Source organism: Myripristis murdjan, chromosome 1, assembly GCF_902150065.1.
Source record: "Myripristis murdjan chromosome 1, fMyrMur1.1, whole genome shotgun sequence".
In the NCBI taxonomy this organism is placed as follows: Eukaryota; Metazoa; Chordata; class Actinopteri; order Holocentriformes; family Holocentridae; genus Myripristis; species Myripristis murdjan.
The window spans coordinates 34,193,096-34,210,100 of NC_043980.1; the positions used below are offsets into that span (position 1 = coordinate 34,193,096).

The 17,005-nt window shown below is 42.1% G+C and overlaps 1 protein-coding gene across 4 annotated transcripts in view; it reads right to left on the bottom strand.

The window, feature by feature from the left end:
- frmpd1a (FERM and PDZ domain containing 1a) overlaps nt 1-17,005 on the bottom strand; it is a 50,747-nt gene that overhangs the window by 16,619 nt on the left and 17,123 nt on the right. For 3 of the 4 annotated variants that reach the window (XR_003929084.1, XM_030065236.1, XM_030065222.1), the window contains exons 3-14: nt 15,289-15,411; nt 14,898-15,061; nt 10,460-10,562; nt 10,269-10,314; nt 7,614-7,718; nt 4,892-4,987; nt 4,098-4,223; nt 3,574-3,693; nt 2,366-2,502; nt 1,392-1,611; nt 440-622; nt 144-288 (exon numbers count right to left, since the gene is read on the bottom strand). Coding sequence is in view for 3 of the 4 variants with exons in the window: in XM_030065236.1 (XP_029921096.1) it covers nt 144-288; nt 440-622; nt 1,392-1,611; nt 2,366-2,502; nt 3,574-3,693; nt 4,098-4,223; nt 4,892-4,987; nt 7,614-7,718; nt 10,269-10,314; nt 10,460-10,562; nt 14,898-15,061; nt 15,289-15,407 (1,564 nt within the window). In the remaining variant the exon portion in view is untranslated. Of the gene's footprint in view, nt 1-143; nt 289-439; nt 623-1,391; nt 1,612-2,365; nt 2,503-3,573; nt 3,694-4,097; nt 4,224-4,891; nt 4,988-7,613; nt 7,719-9,506; nt 9,512-10,268; nt 10,315-10,459; nt 10,563-14,897; nt 15,062-15,288; nt 15,412-17,005 lie in introns of all 4 variants that reach the window. The other variant, XM_030065246.1, reaches the window with a different exon arrangement.

The window sequence follows — 17,005 nt, forward strand, 5'->3', positions numbered from 1 at the left end:
CATCACACCTCAGAATTCAAATCTTATACAATTCCACACGCTTTTTGATCCATTTCAGAAATGCTTAGAGCTTAGTGATGCATGAGTGTGCGCACTTGTGGTTGTGCATTTATGTATGTGTTGTTTTGTTTTTTTCTGCACACCTTCCTCAGCAGATACTCTGTGCTTCTTGGAGTCTTCAGCCCAGGGAAAGATGTTGAGGTTGGGCTCAACAAACACACGACAGTACCCTGCTATTAGACAGGACAAATCCTTGGCCGCCACTGACTCCAAAAGTAATGTGATGGGCTTGGTGGGAAAGAAGAGACAAGATGAGACATGAAAGGGGGGATTGGAAAGACAATTTTAGCATTAGCAAATTTAGCATAAGCCTATCCCTTCAAGCTTAGATCTGCATACATGTTAGAGAGTGTGTGTGTATGTATGCTCCTGCTCTTACCTTGATGTCTTGCAGGTATATTTTCACCAGGCTGACCTTGTCTGACTCTGGCAGCAGCTCAATGCGCGTGATGCTGCTGAACTCTGTGAGGGTGGTCATGATACTCAGCTTGTGGTTGACCACCTGGCTCACCCCATAACGTGCCCCCACCAACAAGGTCACCATCGACTCCCTGTCCTGGAGCTGGAGAGTGAGGTGGAGTGGAGTGGTGGGGAGGGGAGGGAAAGAGCAAAATTAGAGAATGGGAACCTAAAGGTTATTATTCTGTTTATTTCTTTGCTCATCTGTAACTTTAAAATTGTTCAACCAACACATACCATTCACAAAACATGCAGAATTATGTGTAGATTTATGCAAATTCAGAGTTTGCATAGTTGCATACATTGCATAATCAATGAGTTACTGATATAAAGGATTTTTAAAAACATTTTGCCCACACTTTTTATGCTATCAAGACATTACATATGTCAAACCATGCCAAATTCTTTGTAGATTTATGCTATTACTTTACTGTTATTGATACTCCTTATAATTTTTGAGTTATTAACATTTAATTATCTAATGATACACTCAGTGGCCACTTTATTAGGTATACCTGTTTTTAATAACTTTCTTAAGAGGTAGAATTTATGTCAGAGCTGTTGCATTGAACTGCACACTCATAATGATGGCAATGAAACCTCATCCACTCATATTGTATTTATAGTACAAGAATTCTATACAATAGAAACTCCATTCAAATTTCTAAATGCACAGTATGGCATACTGATCTAACATGCACAGTCTCATAGTGATGACATATTGAACACAACAATGTTGTGGATTGGTAGGGAGGGAAAGAGAAAAATGAGAGAGTGGGAATGAGACTGATGATGATAACTTCAGTCAAATCGATGTACAGGATCTCTCTTAACTCAAGCATAAGACACACACATGCACACAAACACCCTACCATCATGGTGGCACTGAAGGACTTCCCTCCAAACGACTTCAGGTCGCTCAGCTCCTCCAGGTAGTTTATCCGTGCTTGATTGGCTGACAGGATCTTCTGCTTGGGATCCTGCTGTGATTGGCTCTTCTTCATGTGGTAGCCAATGGCCTTCCTCAGATCTTTCTCCCGCATGTTCCTCAGCAAGGTAGATGACACAAAGTTTTCTATGCCCCAAGTCTTCCTGGAGCAAAGACAGAAAAAAACAGCTTGAGTGAATGTGTTTCTCTGTGTGACTACAAGAGACACACCTGCAAAACAGTACACGTGCCCAGGATAAAAAAGCCCTTCTCTGTATGTGACTGTGTGTAAGTGTAGTGTGGTCAACACATACTTGCCACTGCATGCAGATGCAGTGTACAGCAAGTATAAATAAATAAAACCTAAAGGGAGATGGAGTGCTTCAATAGCAGCGAGATAGAGAAAAGAGGGTATGCGTGTCAGTGGTGGGTTAAATAATAGCTGCAAATTGCATCCATAACTGAAAAAGCGCAAAACAAAGCGCAGAACTCTGTTTTAGGTCTGTAGTCGGGCCATGTGATGGAGCTTTCTCCTCACATGTCCTTATATGCTTGAACCTCTTGAATATTTGATTCCTGTGTGAGTTTTGCTTGAATTTAGTGGTTACAATTCAAGCACTTAATGTGTGTGTGTGTGTGTGTGTGTGTGTGTGTGTGTGTGTGTGTTGTTTTGCTCTACTTGTGAGGAGAAACCACTATTCTTGTAAGGACATTTTGGGTTGTGAGGACATTTTGGGGAGTCCTCACAAAGAAGAAAAGCTGATTATTGGTTAAGATTAGGATTGGGGTTAGGGTAAGGTAAAAGTTGGTTATGGCTAAGATTAGGGAAAGGCTGTAGAGAAGGCAGCAAAACCAATGTGTGCGCGTGTGTGTGTGTGTGTGTGTGTGTGTGTGTGTGTGTGTGTGTGAGTGTCTCACGTGATCATCTTCAGGTTGGTTTTTGGTGACTGCCCACAGCTAGCGAGCCTCTCCTGGATGTGCAGGGCAGCAAGACGCAGGGCAGTGTTACAGCGCATCTCCACGGCAAAACGCTCCTGTAGCACATCGTTCACCCCCTGTTTCACACACACACACACACACACACACACACACACACACACACACACACACACACACACACACAACACATGACAATCAGTAATCGAACTGTTCAAACAGGAGGTAAAACGATAAAAGAAAAATAAAATAAAATATTTTTAGCTATTTCTTCAGGTAAACTGTGTTCAACAGAAAGCAGTAAAAGTGCCTTTTAAGAAAAACTCCTCCAGGCTTTGTCCATATTCCAAAATTGTTCTGCCTAAAACCACATTAAAAAAAAAAAAACTTATCAGCCCCAGGCTCATGGATCCTTTATAGCTCATAACAGTAAAACAATTGTATCTCTTAAGTTCAGCCTATACCTCAACTGTTTCACAACTATTAGGTATGTAAGTAAAACTTAATAAAAAATTTTAGGAAATAATTGAAAAACTCCTTCTAATTGGTACATGTCAGTACAAAACAGTACAAAATCTAGCTGGCACTTTCCACTAATTCATCAGACAGATAATATCTGATAATACATTTTTATTATATATATATATATATATATAAAGCTGAATCTAATTTGTGATTCAAACAGCTAATACAGACGGCAAGACAAGGCAAGTCTAATCAGGGAAAAGGTATGTACTGTACTAGTTTCATACTCCTGTTTTCACCCTCATTATTGTATTTTAAAATTAATAGTGACCCAAATCTAATCATCATTTTACATTCAAAGCTTTTATTACAACATGTGGCAAGTTATTAGAAAATTATTTATTTATTATAAAGTGTTGCTGACTTACAAACATTATTATTTCACTGTCTCTGTGGTCAAGAGCTGTTAAAATAGTAAGAATTCATAAATTTACAACAAGTTAACTGTCTTCTGCAAGTACCCAGATGCCCTATGTGTGGCTATAAATTGGATTATCCCTGCAATATGTCACAAATCCAAACACATAACACATAAAAAAAACACAAAACATTAGACCTGATAACCTTTGAATGCTCAGACTTGCAGCATTGCAAGTGAATTAGCTGTAACCTGCAGATTCCCATTGGTCTGTGTTTACCAGTGGGCTGGAGGTACAACAAGCTACCTGCAGGTAGAGGTACTCGAAGGCGGTGGGGTCCTCCAGCAGCAGGTCCTGGGGGGCTTTGGGCATGAAGCAGACACGGAACAGACACCTGTAGTCATGGGCCTCTCTCTTCTGCACCACCTGGAGAGGGGAGAGCAGATCCCTGTTTACCGACTGCACTAACACTTTTGAACATGTATTTTGTTCAGTGAAACAGACTGACTGTGAATGCAGGGGAAAGCTGGGTCACAGACTGAGCCTTCTTCAATTATGAAGCAGAGACAAAAAATTTGGAGGAAACCAAAAAAGAATTAAACGAATACACAAATATTTGGGGCAAAATACTTTCTCCCAAAACGTTTGAGTATTCCTTTGAGCCTTGAAGTGAGATGTGGATTATGTAAAAAAGGGGTTGGGTCAAATCATAAAGGTGGTCCTCATGTTTTGTATGGCAGTTTACAAATGTGTTGATCTGCATGCAAGGTGCAGGTGTGTGAGTGCATGTACATGTGTGTGTGTGTGTGTGTGTGTGTGTGTGTGTGTACCTGCTGTATCCTTTCCTCATCATGTAGCAGCAGCAGTTTGGTGACACTGTGCTGCTGCTCCAGCACCAAGGAGAAGTGTTCGATACGGCACAGAGAAAGCTTCTCCTTCAGCGTCATCACAATGTCCTGACACACACACACACAATTATATCTTGAGAGACGTGACATTTGATAACCCCCAAAAACATGTTTGTCCAGAGGGGGTTGAGGACAAAGTCTCAGCAAAGCAAGGGAAAGTCCCAGTAATGCCAAGACCCTTCAGCCACCAATGCAAAACCAAAGTCTTTTTGAGTATTTATTATTTTTGATGTAATTTTTAATATCAGACCATATAGATTTGATCCTACAGGGTTTTTTTTTATGTTTGCATGTCCCAGTCAAAAGGTTTGGTTCCAAAAATAAGCCACTACTTTATGCTGGCATGCTGCCATCTTACACCAGCCAGCTGATATCTGGAGCTGATATCGACTTCTTGTTAATATATGACTTGAACTATTGATGGCAGAGCTGATTACCAGTGTTAAATTACTTCTGCACCCCAGGCCCTTTGACTTGACTCACACACCAGGAGCGCCACAACAGAAAAGCTGTGAGGTGATATTTGGCTTCAGGGGTGGGCATTACTAAGAGAGGATGCTTCCGTTTCCTAAACATATTCTCAACCAGGCTACCCCCATTTTCCAAAATGAATTTGTTCCTGCAACCAACTTAAGTGCAAAAAGTTCAACAGACTACAGCTCAAAGTGTCAGTATCAGTCAGTATGAGTGCAGTGTGAAAATGAGCTGCCAGGTACCTTAACTGTGGTGCTGGGCTCAAACTTGAAGGCCTTGGTCTGTCCGTTCTCCAGATACACCTTCAGCACGTTGGGCAGGAAGAGCAACGCGTTGCCCTGGAAACACAAGGGGTCAGAGGTCAGGTACTGTCAGATGAAAATATGAGCATTGTAAAACCTGCTGGCTGAAGTGAATTATAACTATATGATGGGCTGACAGAGAAGGACATGAGATAAATAAAGAGAGAGAGAGAGAGATACAGATATTAGACATGTTTTATTATTCAAGGGAATATTTATCTTGGATTCACAAGCACTGCTGCTTCATCCTTCATGTTCACACACACACACACACACATACACACACAAAACTGTTTTTGCTTCGAAATATTTTCAAGTTTGCTGCTTTGTTCATGGCACAAAGGAAAAAAAAAATACAAAACAAAAACAAGCCTACTCTTCACAAAGTGGCCTAGATATCTGGATAGATAGATAAATAGACAGACAGACAGAGAGATAGATCAGCCTTCACTCTCACTTTTCAGTAGCTCTGCAAAGCACCTCCTCCCATCATCTTTTCTTCTCCTCCTCCCAGGTCCTGTCTCTTGTCTGCCACTCTCTCTCTCTCTCCCTCTCTCTCTCTCTTTCTCTCTCTCTCTCTGTCTGTCTGCCAGACTCACTGGCTGTTGTGAGTCAGCCTAACCCTACTTCATCCTCTCTCTCTCATGGTTTTAGAGAGTGTTTTGTTGTATTGACGTCGCCATGTAATGCAACATTGATGTCTATACATTTTGAAGTGCAAATAGAGAGCTTTCAGATTTTAGATAAGTCCTCCCTTGTCACCTTCCTTCTTGCATTTGTCTCTTCTTCTTTCCCTTTTAAAAATGGGTAACACAGTCGCTCCACTTCTCTCTCTCCCTCTCTCTCAATCTCTCAGTCTCTCTTCTGTCTGTCTGTCTCTGTCTCCCCCTCCTTGCATTTCTCTCCTCCTTTCACTCGCTCTCCGCCCCCCCTCCCCCGCCTTCATTTCCTGTCCCTCCTCTCTTCCCCTCCATCCCCCCATCATTTGTGTCAGCCTATCACTCATTTCAATGGGGAAGTCGTTTTTGAGTTTGTTTTTCTCTTGATCACTCTTAATCTGCATCCGTTTCTCCTCATCTTCTCCTCTCGTCATTCCTCTCCTCTCCTCCTCACTCCTCTCTCCACTTCTCTCTCTCCCTCTCTGTGATCTCCCTCTCTCTCTCCCTCCCTTCCTAATCTTATGCTTACTGCTCTGTAATTACAGACATCAGCATTGGAGGATGGGGTGGATATTGATCCATGCTTTGTCTGCCTGTGATTAGTAATGGGCACTCCCGCTGTGCTTTTCGTTATCCAGCTCCTTTGACGTCTGTTGGTAAGATGGCAGCTCGAAACCAAACAGGACTAGCTTCCAAAAGGAAAACTACATATGAGAGAAAGCTGAGCAATTATAAACCATCACACCTGGTCAGATTACAAAGTTACATAGAGCAAAATATAAATACCAGCTTAAAGAACAATCTCCTATATGAAACACCAACACTAAATCCTGTTTGGTTTATCAAAAACTAAGAGACCTTCCAGATCATCACATGATCAATCAGTGACTCTAGTCAACTGTGTTGAAGTCATAACATACTGGCATTTTGAGAGGCTCTTGCTTCTTTAAGTTGATGTCCTATGCTGCAACAGGCTGTTAGACTGGGGCTAACATGGAGAGCTCATTTTTCAAAAGTGTAAAAAAAATCTACCTTGTGAGACAGTTGGATTCACTGAGGATCCATCTTGCCAGGCTTCAAGTCATGTGCTTGTGGCTGAACCACAGCAGTTTGGATCAATCAATGTTTGTCAGTGAAAGGGGACAACAATGGCGGCTCCTAAAGAGGTTAGCCAGGCGCTGCTATTGCTTTGGTTATATTAGAACTGGATGCACAACTTTTCCTTACAAAGCTGACAAGAATTATCTTCGGATTTAGGATCATCTTTCGGTTAAGGTTCATCTTTTGTATTTGTTTTGGCAAAATAATTCAGATTTGTATTGGGGGAAAAAGGTGGGCTTGGTTAAAACCAGAAGTGATCTTTTTTTTCTTAATTGTTGGATTTTTAACCACTAAGAAAAATAAAATGACCGCAACTCCTGCTTATTAAAACTACATAGGTTTAGGAGACACACTCTAACGACTTTCCACTCTGCAAATCAAAAGAAATCTGGCTGTGAAAAATGTGGCGCACCTCTATCTCTGTGACCCTCACAAGTAAACCCAAGTTGTGAAGATATTATATGAATTATCTTAAGCTGAACTCTTAGAAAAATGCTCGGAAGGGTAGTTAATTACTCAGAAAGCCATTATTTGTTGCTCGCCAAATATGGATTTGGTTTCGGGTGCATCCCGCATGGCTGTGCTCGCTAGCTGTCAAAGTTCCTCCGACTGTGGCTTGCTGCTCCCTCTTTCTTGTTCTCCTGCTGTGTCTTATGGTTGGTTGATCTGATTGGTCGAAGTTAGCCCATGACAGACAGTAACAGACAGATGGTTCATCCAGTCACCTGCCACATATTTATTGAAAGTACCTGCATTTCCCACACAGTTACCAGCGACGACCTCTGAGATGGTTCTGTGTGACAAACCATCTGGCAAAATGGCGAAGGACAAATGAGCAAACCTGCACATGTTGTTGAAGACCCCAGGTTTGCACAACCTGGGTAAAATGTTCTCACACTCACCTGAGAGTGTCCATTGACTTCCACTTCTTCAGCGAAACGGACTTTGACAGGGTTGGACCTGAGCTTGGCCCTCTTCTCTGGTGTGATGAAAGAAGATTTTGGGCCCTGAGAGAAATATAAATCAGGAAAATGAGAATGAGAATCATAACACTTTGATACTGTTATCAGTTTTTAATATTTTCAGTGGAATGTAAAGTGGCACACTGGAGAGGGCTGGGTGTATTCTCAATTTGAAATGATCTGTCATCACTGTGCTTATAGTCTATGGCCTAGGTCGGCAATTAGCGGCCCCCGGGCCACATGTGGCCTGCAAGCAAAAACATCTGGCCCATGAGATTGTTTGAACTAGAGAATGAAAATACAAATAATAAATTATACTTTTTAAAAATCAGACTGACAGTCTCAAAAAAGCTCTTTATTTGGAAACTTCATTTTTCACAACAGAAACATTTCAATCGATCTAAATTCTTATTTGTTATATCTGGATACGAGGGTGAATAAGCGCATCAGCGAGGTGCAGCGTGGACGCTTAACATGCAAAAACAAATGACGTTAGCGGACAGCGCCTGGTGCTGAAATTCCAATAGTCTCTAAAACACAAGTTGTCACTCAAACAACGGACATAGGCGTCATATTATTGTGAAAATTAAAACACTTCTTTCAAACAGGCAAGACATCAAATATAGGTATATACATTTTCATCCTCCCCTATTAATTCAATAAATTAGCCATTGTTTTGGTTGTGGCCCGCCATGTAATGGCTTGGAAAAAATCTGTCCCGAGGCCAAACTTAATTGCCGACCCCTGGTCTATGGGCTGATAGACTTAAGCTATAATGGACTAAAATTATCCCAAACACCTGACAACAGAATGATAATTAATCCATTGAAATTGAGCCTGAAATGAGACATGCACCAGCACCAAAATCCAATTCAGTGCACAGGGTGGTTAACCTCATAACCAGGAAACTCTGAAAAATCTACCACTTAGTAAAGTTTATCATACTAAAATATCATCTACAGACATGTGTCCTTTCCAAAATTTTCCCTCGACTTTACCACTTTGAGTGATAACAAAACCTGGTCTGGTCCAAGGACTATTAGCGACTGCTGCTTCCTGCACCTCTGTGTCCTACTGCACAACAACCAATCGCAGATATGTCACCTCCACAATCAATGGTAGTCTGTCATGAGATGAGACATGACGACATGAAGACCCGAAAGCTAACAACATACAATTAAATTCTGAAATGAATGTGCTATAACCAGAAATCAGAACTGGTCTTGGCCCGGGATATTTGCATGTATAAGGAATGTTAGTTGGTGTTGTGCCAATGAATGTGTACAGTTTAATAAACTAAAATATATAAAAAGGGCATGTTAGCGAAGAGCAGTAAGTTTACCACACAGTGTGCTAGGTTCAATGTGCAATTTAAGTGCAACATCACTGTAGTGCAGCAGCTGTTCATCAGGGTAGACTTGCATTCCAGGAGAAGCTGCATATTATATCAAGGAATATGTTCTTTTGAAATTAAATCCCAAAAATATAGGCCAAGATACAGTAAAATGTGTATAATGGGTAGAAGATATAATATATTCCAGTCAGATTAGAAGTGGAATAAAGACAAGCATTCTGATATGCATGCATTTTTATAATGTACCCGATAAAATCCTCCCACCAAAGACATGTCATATTCAATTTGATGTAATGCCTTAATGGAATAATAGCCAGGAGTTTCAACTCAGCCAATAAAACACAAACATCCAAACACACCACTTAGGCATTTTGCAATTAGCCATTTTGCAGCTCTCGCAAGGGATTTCCCAAATAAATAATGACACTGCAAAAACATTCAGGCCATATCCATTATGCATTCATATTCCTATTAAGTACATCGGCTTAGTAACAGAGCTGAGAATAGTGCTGTGCTCATGACTCTGTGTCCAGTTACAGCTGCTGGGCTGAAAGCACCACATGAAATTGACAGAAAAACCGGCACTCCATCCTGCCACCACCTGATTAAGCTCAGGTTTTTAATAATTTGGGATGAGTGTCAGTTCATAACTCCTCTGATGGTGTCTTAATACCGACAAGCATGAAGGAGCTGCATATTTTCTGGGAAATTCCTCCGTGAAGCTTGATGATTTCCGGGAGCAGCTGGATCCCTGCTTGCTGTGAATTATGAATCAGAAAGTAACACTGCTGCTGATGAGACTCACCGAGGAGCAGCCATTCATCAACCTATCTACTTCAGCCTAGCACAAACACATAAGTCACTTTTACAGACACAGATTGAGGTGTGCGACCCTGTGCACTGACCTTGTGTCAGGCACAGTACGGACACACACACATGTACAGGCATGCACATACACACACACGTGCAGAGTGAAAGATCATGATAGAGTGTGTGTCTATAGGGAGGGCTGTCTCTCCAGCTCTCTGAGGGGGGGGATTTTTAGCAGGTGTCGTATATTTTCACCATTAACTGTGATGTAGTGCCAAGACCTTGTTAGAAATGATGCTTGACCCTAAGCTTCGCTCACATGCCGGAGATAGGGCTTTGGAATTCCATGTGTGTACCGTGTAAATGGCATGTATGCAAATGTGTCTGCATGCAGCTTGTGTGTGTGTGTTGCTGCTGTTCAGTAGACTCACCATCATTGTCCTGAGGACTGTCATCGTCACTGTGTCTTGGCATTCCCTGGAAAGGAAAGGAACGGAAATGCTTAGAAAGGCTTGATGCATCTCATTTCAGTTTTACAGTGTATGTGCACTGTGTTTTATTTTGTGAGTGTCTGTATTTGTACCCATGAGTGTGTGTGTGTGTGTGTGTTATGTGTGTAGACCTGATTATTTCAGCAGCTTGTTCTGGGGTCAGGTCATCGACAGCGACGTTATTGATCTTCACAAGCTGGTCGCCAGGGACGAGCCGGCCATCTGCAGGACCACCTGGACACACAATGTCCTTGTGTTGTTATACCTGAGGGCATTCAGTTGACCTGCGTTCACACCCTAACATCAGTTCATTTGCTCCGTTTGCTCCGCACAGATGCATCTCCTCCCGTGAGGAAAACTGGCCACATTCAATTTCCACTAATCCCATCACTGTGCCTCCTGTTTGGCTAAATCAAGCAGCTATGCACCTGAGTTTGTTCACCACCTCCCCCGAGTCCTCTCCAAATTACATTGTCATCATTCTCTCATCAACTTCCCTATGAATCATACCACTGATTCTGCATGTTTAGGCTATTATCTACAAAATGTATAAACTTCACATTCCTGCTAATCTAATCTCAAAGCAGGCAGTCATATTTCCAAAATCACATCAACGATAAGAAAATGAACTTTCAGAGACTTAAAACTTTCATCGTAATAAAGTCGTCCACATTTGTGCAGCGCTTCATGACTAACCTTTGAGCGACACTTTGAAAGAAGGTTTTGGCTTTGTAACACATGCACACACACACACACACACACACACACACTCCTGTAAAAGTTCAAGAACAGTCGACTTCCAGCATGAACTGCCCTGGGAATCTGCTGTCTCCAAACAGCAGTGAGGATTTTCCATCAGTTATCAGCATCAAATACAAATGCTCCTCAGCGCTGTTTAAGTTCTCATGCATGCTGTGTCTAGACAGATGTGCACTTGAGTATTGATATTCACATTACCATACATGGATGCTGACTGTCCAAGAGTGTAAGAATGGACAATGAAATTATAACCTTCAATTTTGTTTCATATTTTTTTTGCTACCAATTTCATAGTGTAGTTTTTTTCAAAGAAGTATGTTACTGTAACATTACTCAAATTATCTTATCTGTCAGCACTGTGGAAATTAGACTGATGCTTTGACAAATGACTCTGAGATGTCAACAGATTCAAACTCATGTCTTAACCTAATCTTGATGTAAAATGCTGTACAATGATTTCTTAGAAACAGAAACACAAATACAAGATCCAGTAGTATATTCTTCTTCTTCTTTTCCTTTTTCTTATTATTGTTATTACTATTATCCAGTGGTCGTAAGAGTAGTAGTAATAAGGCAAGTGTGAAATTCAGTCCTTTTGAACTGTCATCCTCAGAAAAACTAAATTGGAGGCACACTTATATTAAAAGTATAAAGACATGAAAAGGGAAAAGTTCTTGGCCTGATTTTCTACTTTTACACACCCACACTCCTCTGTGCGTACATCAGACAGTGACTTCAAGCAACCTGGATCAGTCCCCATGTGAGGATTTCAACATGAAATCATGAATATGGCGCTGACCAAGGATGTCCACAACACACAATTTTGGCAAATGACAGCAAATTAAATGTTTAGTAGAGGTATGTGTGCGAAAAATGTAATATCAAGTCTGTTCATGTTCTGTGGATGCTGCAAACATAGATAACACACACACACACACATACACACGCACACACACACACACACACACACACACACACACACTCACACACACAATTGTCGTCATGATCATCACCGTCATCATCACTGCCATCAGCATTTAAACTAACTCAGTTTTCCAGGAGACCAAAGCGTAATGTTGCTACAGTAACAGAACATAGACACATGAAGGTGACAATGATTGCTCTGATTATGTGACAGTGACAAATTGTTCCTAAATACAGGATTTAAATGTGTGAAGAAGCAGCAGCGAGAGAGAGAGAGAGAGAGAGAGAGAGAGAGAGAGAGAGAGAGAGAGAGAGAGAGAGAGGGAGAGAGAGAGAGAGGGAGAGAGAGAGAAGAGAGAAAGAGAAAAATTGAGCCGAGGCTTAGCGACGATATGAGCAACAGTGTGTGCATGTGTTTGTGCACGAGTCTGTGTGTTTGTGCATGAGTCTGTTTGTGTATGTGTGTGTGTGTGTGTGTGTTGGGCAGGACAGGCAGAAACAGATGGTGACAAAGCAGACTTGAGCCAGAGAGGAGAAAGAGAGGCACTCGGCCCCAGGACCTCAGGGGAAAACAGATCCTCTGCAGCCAGACGCTGCTTCATAGCTGCACATGGAGACACAGAGCAAAGAGAGGAACTGCCCTGTGCAGCATACACACACAGGAGGCATGTCGGCATTCTGGCATCTCAAAATGACTGTAGTATTATCTAGAGTGCATGGGGATTTCTTTTTAACTTTGCTATATTCAGATTTCATGCATATTATCTTGGCTATAATGTTGGGTGCACTGTCACTGTCATCAGCTGTAGAACATGAATGGATGTGAAAGTGCAGACCCTGAAGGCATCATCTGGTTGGATCAACACATTGTCCACGATCAGACACAGGTTTACCTCTGGTGAGGTTTCAGCCTCTCCAATAGGTGTCATGATCCCTGTCTGGCCTAATGTTTTCCACTGTGTGTGGTGTGGGTGTGTCCCTGTCGTTTTCTCTCTCCCTGCACACCTGTCAGTCACCCCAAATCAGCACCCGTGTCAGTCATCATGCCATCACCACCCTGACTCTTTGAAACCCTGCGTCACACCAGCCAGCCTTGCCAACCTGCCACTCCGCCTCACCCGTGCCTGCCATCTCCTCACCTTCACAGTCTGTTCTTTAATAAACCCATGAGTTTCACCATGCCTGCCCGCCTGCCTTGTCTGCATTTGGGTTCAGCTAATTTCAGCCTTCTGATTGGCCCATAAAGTCAGTCTAACAAATTAAGCAGCAAGCCATGACCAGCCATGATTTACACTGACTTCAGAACAGCTAATATGTTGAGTCACGCAATTTGGCCTTGACAGATTTCCTAGATAAAGTGTTGTGATAACATTCACAGCAACCACTTACTGGAGAGTGACTTGTGCACGTTCTGAGCTAAGGCTTTAAATTCATGATTTTTAAATCACGTGGCATGTGTCCCGGGTACAGTCATGAGCTCTTGTTCCTGCAATTGTTCTAATCACCACGGTCACGTCAGAGACATGTATCTTCTCTCTCTCTGTCTCCAGTACTAGATAACTTTAATGGATCAGATAAAATACACATAAATGAGCAAACACTCCGCTGAGCAACAGCCACTTTCTTTCCCACCATCTCCGCCTGCCATGCATCATGTCACATGGTAAAAATGTTCTACGACTTGGAGTCAGGAGGGGAGAGAGGACGCCGCTGCTTGTCTCATTTCAACCTCATGTCATTCAAGTGCCTGCCTGTATTGTATGTGTCGCACTGTGACCAGCAGGACGTGCCGTGTCATGCCAGGTAGCGACAGTGGAGGCGACTAAGTCCATCGGCTGGTGCTGACACACCTCAGCGTCCTGCTGGATTTAGCAGAGAAAGCTCCCTCCTCTCTCCACACTGAGAATGCTGCGCACACTGACACACCATCAGCGCCATACTGGGTTGTCTAATTGTGTTTGCACGTATTGCATGCAGTGTGAGCTCATTAACAACATGGCGAGGCTATCAGCTTAAGTTCAAATTATAAGTCAAGATGCCCCTTATGTATCAGTACAAGACACTTGGTCGAGCTAGAGGCCTGCAGTGATCTGACCCTGCAGTGGTGTTTGTATTGAGACTGTCCCCATGCAAAAGAATGGGGGCAATAGCCTCTACTATTCTACTGCAATGACCAGAGGGACTGTGATGTTACCTGCTTTATCAGGTGTTGTACAGTCAAGCTCTTGGCTGGAGCTTCCATTATAAAATGTCTATCAATAATGTATTGATGTAAAGTAAACAGATTCTGAAATCAATAAAAATAGAAACTACAGTTTTCAATCAATCTATCTTTCCTGTCATATGAAAGTGCTGTAAATATTTGTTTACATCAAGGAGGTTTGCAAATATGTTCTTACATTTCCAACTCATTCCACATTACAGTGAACAATCTCAGCATTCCCACAGTGAGAAACATCACAAAACACGGCTTTGGACACACCGCCAGCTGTCTGAGGGCTGACTCAGTGTTTCAGATCATGTGAACAGATTTGAATTTGCTCAGGTAAGCCGCAGCACATGGACATTTTCACCAGACCTGAGTTATCTATATCTGTCTATGAATCTATATTTGCAAATCACACCCATCATTCCACTCCGCTTGGAGAAGTTTGACAAATGTAAAGACAAGTTGTCCTTCACAGGAACTGATGTGATTTTCAAATGCTTTCCTGTGTAAACCATCTGGTGTTCAGTGGCTTTTTCTTACTGTGTATGACAAGAATGGGCCATCTGCCTTCCAGTAGAGTACAAATAATGGCTTGCTGTACTCAAAGCCTTTTTTTTTTTTTTTTTTAACCATTCAGACAGACTGCATATGTTTAGAGCTGATAAACCTTGTCCTACCTGAGGTGACGTCCTGCACCAGGATGGGGGTCTGGGAGGAGAGAGTGAGGCCATGAGAGTTGAGATTTGGGTCCCGATGGATCTGGACATTGAAACGGAAGGGGTAATTCCTCTGCTCAGAGCTGCTGCACTCTGCCGTCTTCCCATCCAACAACCCCCTCTCCCTAAAGAGGAGCAGGTGATCAGTCAGTCAGTCAGTGGCACTTCACTATTTGCAATTCTGCTATGACAGGACTAGAGTGCATTAGTGCATATTTGTGTGTAAAGAGAAAAAGAGAGAAAGACAGATAATACAAGGTATGAAAATAAAACTTATTAGTTGTTATTAATATCTCATTCTGAAAATGGGAGACAGACAGAGACAGAGAGACAGACAAAAAGAGAGCTCTACCTGGTCAGAGAGTGGGATCTGCTGCCCAAATCTCGGGAGCGCCGCAGCCATCGCCCCACCACCTGCTCCACCCGGCTGGTCTTGCGGGACGGGGAGCGGCTTCTGTCCCGCTCCTCCATTTACCTGTGAGGGGGAACAGGTCAAAGGAGTCACACAGGTATCCACTAATAAGAGGTTAAATGGCTGATGATGATCAATTAATGTTTACCACAGAATTTACATGTAATTCTGTTTTGTATATGGATCTAAAAAACACTTTACGCCTGAGATTAGACGAGACATTGGGCCACATTTAATACAAAATCCAGGCAGAGATTTTCCAGATGAATCGAAATGAAACAGGAGGTAGGACATTGCAGGGGGTGGAAACATCCTTGTCAAAAACAGATTGTCAGGATAGTTGCGGATGGGGAACAAGCGAGTGTGAATTTTAAAGGACATAAAGATTGAGAGTGGAGGTGATGCAAGACGATCAGTTTTTCAAAAAGTGAGCAAATAAAACCCCACTACATCACATCAAGAAACCATAGTCATCCATATAAGCCAAAGCACACACGTTGCAAACAAGCACACACACACACACACACACACACAGTCGTGTTTCCATCACTTCAGGGGACATTACATGGACTTACATTCATTTCCTGGAGATTTATTCTAACCTTAACCCTAACCACTACCTGCCTAACCCTAACCCTAACCCTAACCTTAACCTAACCCTAAAGTTATCTTACCTTTAAATCAAGTCTTCACCCTAAAATTAATGATTTTCACTAAGGGGACTTGCTTTTTGTCCCCATAAGGGAGGTGAGTCCCCACAACAGATTTATGTCCCCACAAAATTAGCAATACCTAGACCACACACACACACACACACACGCACACACAAAGACATGTAGACACACACACATTAAGCCTAGCAGCGGGCTTTCCTGGTATTAGGGGTGGGCTGAGGCCAACGATGATGTCACTTGTGGCTGCAGCCTAATAGTCTCTCAGCCAGAGTCATGAGCCAATTGCTTGCATATGTGGTGTCCAAGCTAAATGGGGCCTCATCTGCTGATGATCATAACATCAGTATCAATAGTTTCTACTTGTCTGTAACACTGACTTCTCCCTGAAATGTGCCCTCTGAGGCAGGCCTCTCGGGCTCTGACAGACTGCGGTGGCTGCTGGGCTGGTAGTAATGGACACGGTTTGCCTGTGGTGTCTGTCAGGGTTAAGCAGGCTAATTTATGGGCCTTGTTGTGAGTATTTTAAGTCATGCCACATCCCATTAGACACACAAACACATGCACACACACCGGCCAAAAGACAGGAAAATACACTGACATAAGTTGGCCTTCAAGGGACAGTTTGTAATTTTTGTCATTTTGCTCTAGTGTGCAGTAATTCTTGCATTCTTCAACAAACAAAATAGTATTGCTAACATAATCAACAAAAATAACCAAAATAGTTTGTTGTGGATACTGAGACAGTGTTATTATCCTTATTATTAGTAGTATAGTTATTATAATATTCAGTGTTTTTGATTTAAGTTGGTTTAAAACTTTTTTTTTTTTTCTTTTTTTTTTTTAATCAGTTGACCCTGTTTGCTGCTGCTGTGATTGTCCATATCACTGTTGGACAGTAATTGGTACAACCATATGTCAAAAACTGCACATCTGTCTCTTTAATTCACATGATGCCAGCAATCATTTTTATATTTTGTAATTTC